Here is a 13,998-nt window from a genome sequence, read left to right on the forward strand (position 1 = left end):
GAGTGAAAAGAAGAAAGCCTGTACAGAATAAAGATATTCCAAAACATGCATCCTGTTCGCAATAAGGCACTAAAGTAATACGGCAAAACATTTGGAAAATAAATTATTGTTATGTTCTATATACAAAGCGTTATGTTTGGGGCAAATACAACACCTCACTGAGTACCACTTTTCACATCTTCAAGCATGGTGGTGGCTGAATTATATTATGGGTATACTTGTCCTCTGCAATGGAGCTACTAAGCACAGGCAAAATCCTAAAGGAAACCCTGGTTCAGTCTGCTTTCCAACAGACACGGGGAGACAAATTCATCTTTCAGCAGGACAACAACCTAAAAGGCCAAATATAAACTGGAGTTGCTTAACAAGACAACATGGAATGATCCTGAGTGGCCTGGTTAAAGTTAGGTCAAGACTTGAAAATGGCTGTCTAGCAATGATCAACAACCAACTTGACAGAGCTTGTAGAATTGTAAAAATAATGATGTGCAAATATTGTGCAATCCAGGTGTGCACAGCTCTTAGAGACTTTACCCAGAAAGACTCTGTAATCACTGACAAAGGTGATTCTAACATATCTCATGGGTGTGAATACTTATGTAAATGAGATATTTCTGCATTTCAATACATTTGCAAACATGTTTTCACTTTGTCATTATGGGGTATTGTGTGTAGATGGATGAAAAAAAATATATTTAATCCGTTTTTAATGCTGTAACACAACACAATGTGGAACAAGTTAAAAAAAGTTATACTTTATGAAGGCACTGTAGGTTTCTAGGTCCAAACACCTACAGCTATAAGGCTCATAATACCAACGTCAGAACTATTCCATCTGTCTTTCATCAAAATTAAAATGATCTAGAGGGTGAACTTTGTGTCAGAAGTTAGTGTCGAAATATGTATATATTGTATCGATACAAAGGCATAGTACTCTTATGCATAAGGTCATTCAAGTTAGTTGGAGAGTGGGGTTTTTGTTTAGTAATTTCACTTAACAGTGGCAATAATCCATTTAGGGGTTAAGTTTAAAATCAGCTTTATGACATATAGTTTATCTTCATGTTGATATTGGCTATGGGAAACATTTATGAATTTACTAAAGAAATGCAGGGAGACTCAAAAGGCGTTTTGCTGCACTCAAAATGTCTCTGAATCAGCACTTGGAAAACATCCTTAATAGCAGACATAAGATAATGTTTCTCAAAATGGCGGCCAAAACAAAAAAGTAACGTACATTTAGGATGATAAAACACAAACTTCTCTGAATAATTCAATCAGTAAACAGTGCAGGTAACATTTGAAAATTCTGTAACAAATTTAGAAGCCGTCATGATTTTTGATGCTGTCTGTTGTAACCCCTTGGTGGCGGTTTAAAACAGAGCGGTGACATGTCCTCTGTAGTGATATCACATCCTCTTAATGTTAGAGTCATGGCTTCGTGTAAATACGCTTCGGGGGTTTGGTGGTTTTTCAGGGTGGGCAGAGGGGTTGCAGGTCAATCTGTTATCATGCTAACAGGCCTAGCCGCTTGACCTTAGCAGAGAGGAAGGAGTGGATAATGAACACCATGGTCTTGGGGCAGGAGTGGAGGTCCAGTTGCTGCAAGGGAGGAAGAGGAAAGGAGGAAGAGAGAGGGAGAGAGGAAGGGGGAGGCAGAGGCAGAGGGAAGGAGGAAGAGAGAAGGAGAGGAAGGGGGAGGCAGAGGGAAGAGAGAGAGATATGTTAATTACCTTTGACGTTGTTATAGTTGAGTATGTTAGCATAGCAAACAATGACTACTCTGTTAAAACACAGAGAGAGAGAGAGAGAGAGAGAGAGAGAGAGAGAGAGAGAGAAAGAGAGAGAGAGAAAGAGAGAGTAGAAGCAAGAGAGAGAGAGAGAAAGAGAGTAGAAGCAAGATAAAGAAAGAGTAAACAAAAGAGAAAGGAGAAAGAGAGAGAGACAAACCAACCAACCAACCAACACCAAGCAAAACACTCAGTCAACAATCCAACTCACAATCTCCGCCTCTGGCCCTCCAAAGTCGAGGAAGATCATGTGTACACCGTCATCGGAGGACATGCGCAGGCGCTCGAAGGGTTGCTGGAGGAGCACCGTTTTTCTGATGCCCATCTCCTCAGTGAACAGGCTAAAGCCCTCGTCGATGTGCACTCCCAGGTTGCACTCCTTCCCGTTCCAGCTGCAGGCTGCCAGGGACCACAGATAGAGGCATTAGGAAGGTTGGTCACTAAGGGACGGTTTTTCCAGACATAGACTAGGCCTAGTGCTCGACCAAAAAGCATTCTCAATGGAGATTCTCTTGCTTTTTAGTCCAGGAAAACCAGGAAACTGCCCCTAAAGGTTCTGATTATAGGTTGCTCTGTGTTTCTGTAACACTCCATTTACAAAACTGAATACTGAAGGTACAGTATTTGATTGACTGATCTGTTCTGATCTGTTCTATCACAGTGAATATGAATGCAATGAATGGCATTTTATTGTTTTTATGGTTTAACACATCCCAACGCCAGCAGAGGGCAGTACTACCCTATATAAAACAGCCAGAACTGCATACTTGCTGAAGGTCTTTGCTGCTGCTGTCTTGCAGCCATTCATGATGATTTATTGCAGTTGGAGCCGTAAAATGTATTATTTAAAATTTTATTTACAATGATGGCCTACCGGGGAACAGTGGGTTGCCTTGTTCAAGGGCAGAACGACAGATTTTTACCTGGTCAGCTCAGGGATTCAATCCAGCAACCGTTTGGTTACTGGCCCAACACTCTAACCACTAGGCTACCTGCCGCCCCAAAAAGTACCTGTGCTGCAGCAACGATTCATTGCTATAGTGACATACTCTTGTAGGTGACACCATGCACTAACTTGATTATCAATCAATTCACAATGTTTTTGAAAGTACATGTTGACTTTTGAATGCCCTGTATGTAGTATTTGTAGCTGTTTGTTTTGATTAAGTGGGACCTGGCATATTATTTGACATTAGAGATGGGTTCAATTCCTTTTCAGGAAGGGAATTAACATTCATTGAATTAATGGAAAAGTCCAAATATACCTAATGCAAGTCCTCCAGTCTCAGACCCCTCATCACGCGAACATGGTTCTGTATTGAAACCCTGTCAGAGACCTGAAGACTTGTGTTAGCTTCCCGAGCTCATGCATTAGCTCAGCGGGCTAACTTGGCAGAGGCTCCTCATTCCCCAACTGGAACCTTGTCTGAGATCTGAAGACTCGCATTAACTCCCCCAGTGGGCTAACTTAATCTGCTACTCCTGTATCTATACCTGTGGTGACCTCCTGGATGAGCTCGGCAGCATTGTGGCAGCCGTCCACCAGCATGTGGGTCCAGGCTGAAAGCTCCTTGGCCGAGTCCACCCGGAACAAGTGGGTCTCCACGCCCTGCTTGGTGCCGGTGCGCAGCCCAAAGGAGAGCTCCGAGTCCAACAGGGGAGAGCTTTTCCCCGGTCCTGAGTGGACCAGTCTGGAGGAGACAGGAAGGAATAGAGGGGAGTGGTGGTAAGAGGTTGGAAGAGAGAAGAGTGTGCAAAGAAGAATCTCAAATATAAAATGTATTTTGTTTTAACACTTTATTGGTTAAAACATGATCCCATACGTGTTATTTCATAGTTTTGATGTCTTCACTATTATTCTACAATGTAGAAAATAGTAAAAATATAGAAAAACCCTGGAATGAGAAGGTGTGTCTAAACTTTTGACTGGTGCTGTATATTTCCTGAGCTTTCTTATATCTCCTAGATAAAGGGCAAACACTGCAAAACCTTGTTTCTTATTATTTATTTTTTGACTGTCTTTTTTTCATGTTATTCAATGCGTTTCTCTGGGCTAGTAAGTAAAGGCCAAATTCAATATTTTATACCTAAAGGGGTCCTAAAATTCTAAATCAAATAACTATATGATCCATAGTAAGACCATCTTAAAACAATTCCATATGTCAGCTAAGAACCCCACCTGCCCAATGGCTTAGACTTAAAGTTATAAAACCTTATAGGGTTAAACCTTTCTACGTGACACAGAGTTACACATGGAGTAAAACAAAACATACAGTCAATAATACAGTATAAACAAGTCTATATACAATGTGAGCAAATGAGGTGAGAAGGGAGGTAAAGGCAAAAAAGGCCATGGTGGCAAAGTAAATACAATATAGCAAGTAAAACACTGGAATGGTAGTTTTGCAATGGAAGAATGTGCAAAGTAGAAATAAAAATAATGGGGTGCAAAGGAGCAAAATAAATAAATAAATAAATTTAAATTAAATACAGTTGGGAAAGAGGTAGTTGTTTGGGCTAAATTATAGGTGGGCTATGTACAGGTGCAGTAATCTGTGAGCTGCTCTGACAGTTGGTGCTTAAAGCTAGTGAGGGAGATAAGTGTTTCCAGTTTCAGAGATTTTTGTAGTTCGTTCCAGTCATTGGCAGCAGAGAACTGGAAGGAGAGGCGGCCAAAGAAAGAATTGGTTTTGGGGGTGACTAGAGCTATGGTGCTATGGTGACCAGCGAGCTGAGATAAGGGAGGACTTTACCTAGCAGGGTCTTGTAGATGACATGGAGCCAGTGGGTTTGGCGATGAGTATGAAGCGAGGGCCAGCCAACGAGAGCGTACAGGTCGCAGTGGTGGGTGGTATATGGGGCTTTGGTGACAAAACGGATTGCACTGTGATAGACTGCATCCAATTTGTTGAGTAGGGTATTGGAGGCTATTTTGTAAATGACATCGCCAAAGTCGAGGATTGGTAGGATGGTCAATTTTACAAGGGTATGTTTGGCAGCATGAGTGAAGGATGCTTTGTTGCGAAATAGGAAGCCAATTCTAGATTTAACTTTGGATTGGAGATGTTTGATATGGGTCTGGAAGGAGAGTTTACAGTCTAACCAGACACCTAAGTATTTGTAGTTGTCCACGTATTCTAAGTCAGAGCCGTCCAGAGTAGTGATGTTGGACAGGCGGGTAGGTGCAGGTAGCGATCGGTTGAAGTTTTACTTGTATTTAAGAGCAATTGGAGGCCACGGAAGGAGAGTTGTATGGCATTGAAGCTTGCCTGGAGGGTTGTTAACACAGTGTCCAAAGAAGGGCCGGAAGTATACAGAATGGTGTCGTCTGCGTAGAGGTGGATCAGAGACTCACCAGCAGCAAGAGCGACCTCATTGGTGTATACAGAGAAGAGAGTCGGTCCAAGAATTGAACCCTGTGGCACCCCCATAGAGACTGCCAGAGATCCGGACAGCAGACCCACCAATTTGACACACTGAACTCTATCAGAGAAGTAGTTGGTGAACCAGGCGAGGCAATCATTTGAGAAACCAAGGCTGTCGAGTCTGCCGATGAGGATGTGGTGATTGACAGAGTCGAAAGCCTTGGCCAGATCAATGAATACGGCTGCACAGTAATGTTTCTTATCGATAGCGGTTAAGATGAAACCAGATTGCATAGCAGAGAAGGTATGGTGAGATTCAAAATGGTCGGTAATCTGTTTGTTGACTTGGCTTTCGAAGACCTTAGAAAGGCATGGTAGGATAGATATAGGTCTGTAGCAGTTTGGGTCAAGAGTGTCCCCCCCTTTGAAGAGGGGGATGACCGCAGATGCTTTCCAATCTTTGGGAATCTCAGACGACACGAAAGAGAGGTTGAACAGGCTAGTAATAGGGGTGGCAACAATTTCGGCAGATCATTTTAGAAAGAAAGGGTCCAGATTGTCTAGCCCGGCTGATTTGTAGGGGTCCAGATTTTGCAGCTCTTTCAGAACATCTGTCGTTCTGCCCCTGAACAGGCAGTTAACCCATTGACCCATCCGAGGCCGTCATTGAAAATAAGAATTTGTTCTTAACTGACTTGCCTAGTTAAATAAAGGTCAAATATATATTTTTTAATATAGCCATTTCCATTGCTCACCCCTTTAAGAGAGCATTAAAGCAGTGTTCACGTTTGAAGTGATTCAAATCTGTTCTTTTTCCTGCAGTCTGAACAGCCAAATGTATGGAATCTGATATTTGAAGCCACATTTCAAACCATCTTCGTAGGTGGTTTGAAGTTAGAAACAAATCTGATTACTGGCCGTGTGACTTGTGTCTGAACAGTCATATCTGATTTATTTGCCCTCAAGTGGTTTTTAGACTGATATTTGACATACAGTATCTTGTTGCTTGCTAGCTACTCTGCTGACAGTTTTACAGGAACATGATTAGCTTGTTAATTGTTAACAAACAAATGAGTGAATGTGTTAGAAATCTGAACAGCTACCTAGCTAGCTAGTTGCCTGCCTTGGCCAAAATGACTTGTTTTGAAAGTTGAATCATCTTTATCCTTTGAGGCTTTAAAAGTTTTCCTACACTATGATTTTGAACAGAAACTGGGAAACATCCATGACAGGCGTTGTTAGCATGCTACACAACAACTTTGGAGTGAGAGGAAGCAGGAGCGCCACCACCAATCAGCCTACATGACTGCAACACACCCGTTGTTACTATGACAACTAGCATAGCCATGTCAGCAAATGACTTGCTGTTTGGACAGTCAGTATTCCAAAACGGATTGGAAAAACAAAAGTGATTTGAGCATTAAGGCCTGCAGTGTGAACAAGGCTTAAGAGCCTTACGAAAAGGCTGCTTTTGGGGGACTGGGGGTGAGGTTGTATAGGCTAAAAAGCATTTAGTAGCCTAGAAATAGATAATATTAGATATACTGCTCATTTTCATGGACTAAACTCAGCCATCAATGGAGACAGTTTTGTGAAAATGGCTATTTGACTAAATGCTTTTGAAAGATATTCAACCGCGTGGTCTAAGTGCAGTGCATCGTTTTTATTGTGTCGATCCTACCTAGTTGTGATGAGCGGGTGGCTCTTGGCTGGGCTGTTGATGCCGTCTTTACTGTCAGGAAGGGTGGGGTACAGCAGCAGGTCTCTCTCAGTCAGCAGAGCCAGCACCGGTCTCTCTGGACCCTGGGTCGCCTTGAGGGAGAGGAGGACAAACAGACACACACACACTTTTCATGACTCATATCACAACATATGTACACATCCCTATGAATGTAATGCACACACTGTCACATATTTAAATACCTCCTTGACAAAAGGTTAACATCAAATATTAACATCAAATATTAATTTCAATTCCATACTGAAGTACAAGCGGGGAAATGTGTAACATAATTTCTCCTGAAGCATACCAATGGGTGTCTTGTTAGTGACTATTGATCAGTAGGTTCACATTTGTCTCTTTCCATTCAAAAGAATGTCTATTTGTCAGAATTCACAGTGGGCAAGGACAATTAAAAACATGAACAGAAATATTTTCTTGGAAAATTCCTGACCTGTCTTGTAGGTCTATAATGATCCTGTTCCATCCATCAAAGGCTTTTAGACATTGTAGTCTTTGTTGTTGGGTTTTCAACAATATGCGTTGTACAGTTGAAGTTGGAAGTTTACATACACTTAGGTTGGAGTCATTAAAACTTGTTTTTTAACCACTCCATACATTTCTTGTTAACAAACTATATTTTTGGCAATTTACTTTAGGACATTTACTTTGTGCATGACACAAGTCATTTTTCAACAATTGTTTACAGACAGATTATTTCCCTTATAATTCACTGTATCACAATTCCAGTTTTGTCAGAAGTTTACATACACTAAGTTGACTGTGCCTTTAAGCAGCTTAGAAGTCATGGCTTTAGAAGCTTCTGATAGGCTAATTGACATCATTTGAGTCATTTTGAGGTGTACCTGTAGATGCATTTCAAGGCCTACCTTCAAACTCAGTGCCTCTTTGCTTGACATCATGGGAAAATCAAAAGAAATCAGCCAAGACCTCAGAAAGAAAATTGTAGACCTCCACAAGTCTGGTTCATCCTTGGGAGCAATATCCAAATGCCTGAAGGTACCACGCTCATCTGTACAACCAATAGTATGCAAGTATAAACACCATGGGACCACGCAGCCGTCATACCGCTCAGGAAGCAGACGCGTTCTGTCTACAAAAGATGAACATACTTTGGTGCCCAAAAAGTGCAAATCAATCCCAGAACAACAAAGGACCTTGTGAAGATGCTGGAGGAAACAGGTACAAAAGTATCTATATCCACAGTAAAACAAGTCAGACTACGGTTTGCAACTGCACATGGGGACAATGATCATACTTTTTGGAGAAATGTCCTCTGGTCTGATGAAACAAAAATAGAACTGTTTGGCCATAATGACCATCGTTATGTTTGGAGGAAAACAGGGGTGGCTTGCAAGCCGAAGAACACCATACCAACAATGAAGCACGAGGGTGGCAGCATCATGTTGTGGGGGTGCTTTGCTGCAGAAGGGACTGGTGCACTTCACAAAATAGATGGCATCATGAGGGAGGAAAATTATGTGGATATATTAAAGCAACATCTCAAGAATATTGCTCAAGAAAGTTGAAGCTTGGTCACAAATGGGTCTTCCAAATGGACAATGGCCCCAAGCATACTTCCAAAGTGGTGGCAAAATGGCTTCAGGACAACAAAGTCAAGGTATTGGAGTGGCCATCACAAAGCCCTAACCTCAATCCCATAGAAAATTTGTGGGCAGAACTGAAAAAGTGTGTGCGAGCAAGGAGGCCTACAAACCTGACTCAGTTACACCAGCTCTGTCAGAAGGAATGGGACAAAATTCACCCAACATATTGTGGGAAGCTTGTGGAAGGCTAAAAGAAATGTTTGACCCAAGTTAAACAACTCAAAGGCAATGCTACCAAATACTGATTGAGTGTATGTAAACTTCTGACCCACTTCAACTGTATATGTTTCATTTTTCCCCTTTTCAAGGCACATACGACTTTCTAATTGGCAGCTGCTCAGCACAAGGCTAGCGCAAACAATCTTCTCAGAAAGTCACTTAACAGACTAAACAGACACTAGACTAGTCGCTAATGCACTTAAACAGAGCACAGTGTTTGAGTCAGACATTCTTTTGAGTCAGACATTGCTAATCTAGCCTTCGCATCACTAAAATGCCAAGATATAAACCAGATTACATTTTCAGTCACAACAACTGATGTTACAGACAATGTTTATTGGAACGCACTCAGGAGACACATTAGCTGACTAGACAATAGAGAGGCCTGTCTTAGTTCGGTTTTTACCATTTGTCAAAACTAACAAGTAAAGAAATAATTGCGCCAAGACCTGGGATCAAATACTATTTAAAATAATTTCAAATACTTATTCAGTGATTGAGCTTGTCTGTTGCGAAAAGTCCCGAAAATACAAAGACCCGCTCACCTGGGACTCCAGGAAGTCTAAAGCAAATGTTCAAAGTTATTATTTGGACCCAAAGCAGGCTGCCATAAATAGAAATACATAAAGCCTAACACAAACTCACATTTGACCTTTGACTCTTTGTACCTGCTCAGTGATCCATCCCATGTGTTTGACCTCCAGGCCCGCCTGCATGGCCCTCAGCTCATCCCTGACTCGGGGCACCAGGGCCGAAACCCCGGCTTGGATGGCGTTATACCAGGACTGGGCCATGGCAGGGTCCTTGGCCCTCAAGAACACCGAGCTCTTTCTGCTGGACGAGATCACCTCAAAGTACCTGTGTGGAGGGGAGAGAGGGAGTGGGAAAGGGGGAGAGAGAGGGGACAGAAAGAGAGAGAGGGAGGGGGTGAAGTGAGATACATGGAGAAAGAAAAGAGGTAAGGAGAGAAAGGGGAGAGATGCACACAAGAAAACAGTGTTAGCTGTGGTCAGGTCCCTGGAGAATGCACTACAATCCATTTTGATGACCCTTGAAGTTGAGGAGGGTCAATTAGCTTGCCTCCTGTGACAAATACATTTACATCCTATTAAAACTCTCCTCTCCTTTACCTCTGGACAAAGCTGGATTTAGCAGTAAACCAGTTGGTTATGACATGGATTTTGACAATGTAAGCGCAGCCTATCCAGCTGCGATGCTTCTATTGTTATTGAGGATGTATGTAAAAACCCTGCATGTCGGCTATATGCCCATCATGCAACGAGAGATGAGATAATCCAGTGACTCTCATATTACAAACATTTAAGTTATTTTCCTGTAACAATTTTTCTTCTCCGTTTTATTTGATTAATAAACTACCCTTACCCTACTATAATGAAGGCTGGTTCAACAGCAATGTGTTGGGTGTCTTCTTTATCCTGGCCATGCATTAACCAAGAAGCCTGTCCATAGAAGGTTTCTAAATGATCTACTCGTGAAGCTTTTTCCGTCATGCTTTTGCATTATTCACAATTCACATAGGCCTACCTACAGTGCATTACTACATTATTCACAATTCACATAGGCCTACCTGCAGTGCATTACTACATTATTCACAATTCACATAGGCCTACCTGCAGTGCATTACTACATTATTCACAATTCACATAGGCCTACCTACAGTGCATTACTACATTATTCACAATTCACATAGGCCTACACATAGGCCTACATAGGTGCATTACTACATTTGGCTTCTATCCCTCTCCATTTCCAAAAGAGCGCCAAAGACACACTCCTCCAAACATAGGCTTTTCAAAATGTTCAGTCCTATAACACCATATTATAGGCCTTGGCTATATCTTGCTTGTTGAGAACGTGCACACATATGATTAAAAAATACTACGCTCCTGTAAGTTAGTTGTATTTGAGGAGAACTGTGATTACTTAAACACCTATCCTTACATAAGGCAATTCCAGAAAACTCTAGATTTAAAAACAAATGTTGCTATCACTTATTACTCTTACCTATGCTATTTAATAAACTGTTGTATGAATCCACAATGGACTGTCATATGAATCCACAATGGACTAGGACGAGGATATTCATGCTCCCAGACAAAATGGAATTGATGACAACGCAAAGACTGTTAATTATAGGGCTGGGAATTGCCAGGGACCTCGCGATATGATATCACAATACTTTGGTGCCAATACGATATGTATTAAATTGCCATTTTAATCATTTACCAGACGCTCTTATCCAGAACGACTTACAGAAGCAATGCGGGTTAAGTGCCTTGCTCAAGGGCACATCAACAGATTTTTTGGGAGGAGCTAGGAACACAAGCATTTCACTACACCGGCAATAACATCTGCGATATATGGGTACGCAACCAATAAAATTAGATTAGATTTTGATTCGAACCAGCGACATTTCGGTTACTGGCCCAGCGCTCTTAAATGATACAACATGTATTGCAAGTACAGCCAACTAGCGCAAAAATAATATTGTTATATTGTCTAACCGATACGATATATTAGTCCAAAATAATATCTCGATATGTAACTCTATCAATTTTTGCCCCCATCACTAGTCAATAACCAACAGAACTTGAGACGAACGCATGCAGTATCACTCCTACAACTTGCCTACTCATCAAAACCCAGTCATTTTGCACCAGCGATTGCGCTCATAATAACGGCTGTGAAAATAGCAAAAATATTTCTGACACACCCCCAGACCTATAGCACTACAGCCAGTGCTTAGGTTTACCATGGTGTTGGGTCTGTTCACATAGAGCGCTATTAAAGCTCATTGTGGAGTGTACAAGGTAACCCAATACCAGTGTGCTGTAGATTCTCGTTGAAATATTTCAACGTTTTCACCTGGAACAAGCCATAAGGGGTGAGATATGAAGACAGATGAAGCAGGACCCATACACACTATTGCTCCTGTCGTGTCTTTGGCTATGCCGGATTAAGTGACATGCTATTCTACAAAATAATTGATCCGTAATTAATATTACCTGATTGAGCTAATCATGTAAATGTAATTAACTAGAGAGTCGGGGCACCAGGAAATAATATTTATAGAGCTGTTATCTTCCGAATAAACTATTAAAGACCTAGTAATATTTTACATCAATAGCAGTCAATATTAATCGTCATCTTAATTCAGTCTCATCTGAAAGTTGTAAATTCTTGGTTATCTACACGAACCCTGGCTAACAGGTTGAATCAGCAATACAAAATTGGGTTTAATTATTTATTTACTAAATACCTAACTAATCACACAGAATTACACATAATTAAATCATAACTTAATTACAAATTACGTCATGAAGGAAAACATCCCTATCGGGCGGAACAGATATGACAGCTGGTTACACAGAAGAAAGGGGCTGGGTTTGAGTGAAAGAGCGGGAACACTGAGGAACAAAGGGCGAAGCTGTGCTATCGTAAATACAGAATCTTATGCATTCTAAATTACCGCCCATTTGGAAAAGGAAAATGCAATAAATATTTACTCTGAGCTGCGCTTCGGTAGGTTGGTGGTAGATGGAAGCCGTGTTGCCCAACCGAGTCCTTTGAAGAATGTCTCTGCTGGTAAATTGGATACGTTGTAGTAACGTCGTTGTCTGATAGACGGGATACTCTGTCTGTTCCTTCCTAACCTGCGTTTGCAGCTGCTGTTGCTAGCTAAACGGCTAGGAGGTATCACTTCTGTAGTGAATAAGAGTTCAACGTTCATACCATTCGCAACCAAAGCTCACGCTGATGTTGGCTTCGTTCTGTAGTTATTATCTGAACCCTTCTGACATCGGACCGTCGTACTCACATCCTTGGAACAGGAGGTTATATTGTCATCAATGCTTTATATAGGAAGGGAGAGGAGGGCGTGTTTGAAAAGTTTTATAGCCCATGTCCCTTCACAGGGGCGGGCCACTGATTGAGCAGAGCCCTACCAAAACCCAAATCTCATATTTTAGAAGCTTAAAATCACATTTCATCCCATCACAAATAATTTCATATTCAAACATTTAAATTGAACAACAATTCCATGTGAATACGATAACTCTGATGTGTAGACTTTCCACTGTAGAGTTTATGTCATCTTATCATTGATGATAATGTCTCAGATGACAACCAAACTGACATCATATTCATTAAGTACCACCACATATGTTCAATTGCTCGGATTAGCAGAATATAGTTAATTTCCCCCCACCTTCTGATGTTCCCAGAATCTCTATGTTAACCAAGGGTTTTGCAAATGTAACATCAGTAGGGTAGAGAGAAGAAAAAGGGGGAAGAGGTATTTATGACTGTCATAAACCTATCCCCAGGCCAACGTCATGACACTCCACTACACGGCCTTATTTAGGATTAGCATAACAACGTTTGGATCCAAGAGAGGACTTTGTCTGGCCATAGGCTACGAAAAGTTTAACCAGAGGGGACAGCTGGAGCTCAAAGAGCCTCAGAGTAGGAGTGCTGATTTAGGATGAGTTTTGTATTTTAGATCATGTTGATTAAGATTACATGGACAGACCATAGATCAGTTCTCCTTCTTGAAGATGCTTTGTGGATACAGGACCAGGCCCAAGCTTTGTGGGTACAGGTCCAGACCTTTGTGGGTACAGGCCCAGACCTTTTGTGGGTACAGGCCCAGACCTTTTGTGGGTACAGGCCCAGACCTTTTGTGGGTACAGGCCCAGACCTTTTGTGGGTACAGGCCCAGACCTTTTGTGGGTACAGGCCCAGACCTTTTGTGGGTACAGGCCCAGACCTTTTGTGGGTACAGGCCCAGACCTTTTGTGGGTACAGGCCCAGACCTTTTGTGGGTACAGGCTCAGACCTTTTGTGGGTACAGGCCCAGACCTTTTGTGGGTACAGGCCCAGACCTTTTGTGGGTACAGGCCCAGACCTTTTGTGGGTACAGGCCCAGACCTTTTGTGGGTACAGGCCCAGACCTTTTGTGGGTACAGGCCCAGACCTTTTGTGGGTACAGGCCCAGACCTTTTGTGGGTACAGGCCCAGACCTTTTGTGGGTACAGGCCCAGACCTTTTGTGGGTACAGGCCCATACCTTTTGTGGGTACAGGCCCATACCTTTTGTGGGTACAGGCCCATACCTTTTGTGGGTACAGGCCCATACCTTGGTGAGAAAAAGGAGTGTTACTTTGCATCAGGTAAATATTCAAATGTAGAGTGCTCGTTATATTCAAGGAGCCTTGATTTAGATTCCAAAAGGAATGCCTTGTGAGTCATCTGACT

The 13,998-nt window shown here is 42.0% G+C and overlaps 1 protein-coding gene across 1 annotated transcript in view; it reads right to left on the minus strand.

Moving 5' to 3' along the window:
* Positions 1 to 670: 670 nt before the first annotated feature.
* Positions 671 to 13,998, minus strand: part of LOC112255023 (alpha-1-syntrophin) — a 67,156-nt gene continuing 53,828 nt past the window's right edge. The window contains exons 4-8 of the mRNA XM_024428054.2: positions 9,391 to 9,580; positions 6,837 to 6,967; positions 3,285 to 3,481; positions 2,002 to 2,189; positions 671 to 1,602 (exon numbers count right to left, since the gene is read on the minus strand). Of these exons, the coding sequence (XP_024283822.1) occupies positions 1,510 to 1,602; positions 2,002 to 2,189; positions 3,285 to 3,481; positions 6,837 to 6,967; positions 9,391 to 9,580 (799 nt within the window). The 3' untranslated portion in view covers positions 671 to 1,509. The remainder of the gene's footprint in view (positions 1,603 to 2,001; positions 2,190 to 3,284; positions 3,482 to 6,836; positions 6,968 to 9,390; positions 9,581 to 13,998) is intronic.

The sequence above is a fragment of the Oncorhynchus tshawytscha genome, linkage group LG07, assembly GCF_018296145.1.
Source record: "Oncorhynchus tshawytscha isolate Ot180627B linkage group LG07, Otsh_v2.0, whole genome shotgun sequence".
In the NCBI taxonomy this organism is placed as follows: Eukaryota; Metazoa; Chordata; class Actinopteri; order Salmoniformes; family Salmonidae; genus Oncorhynchus; species Oncorhynchus tshawytscha.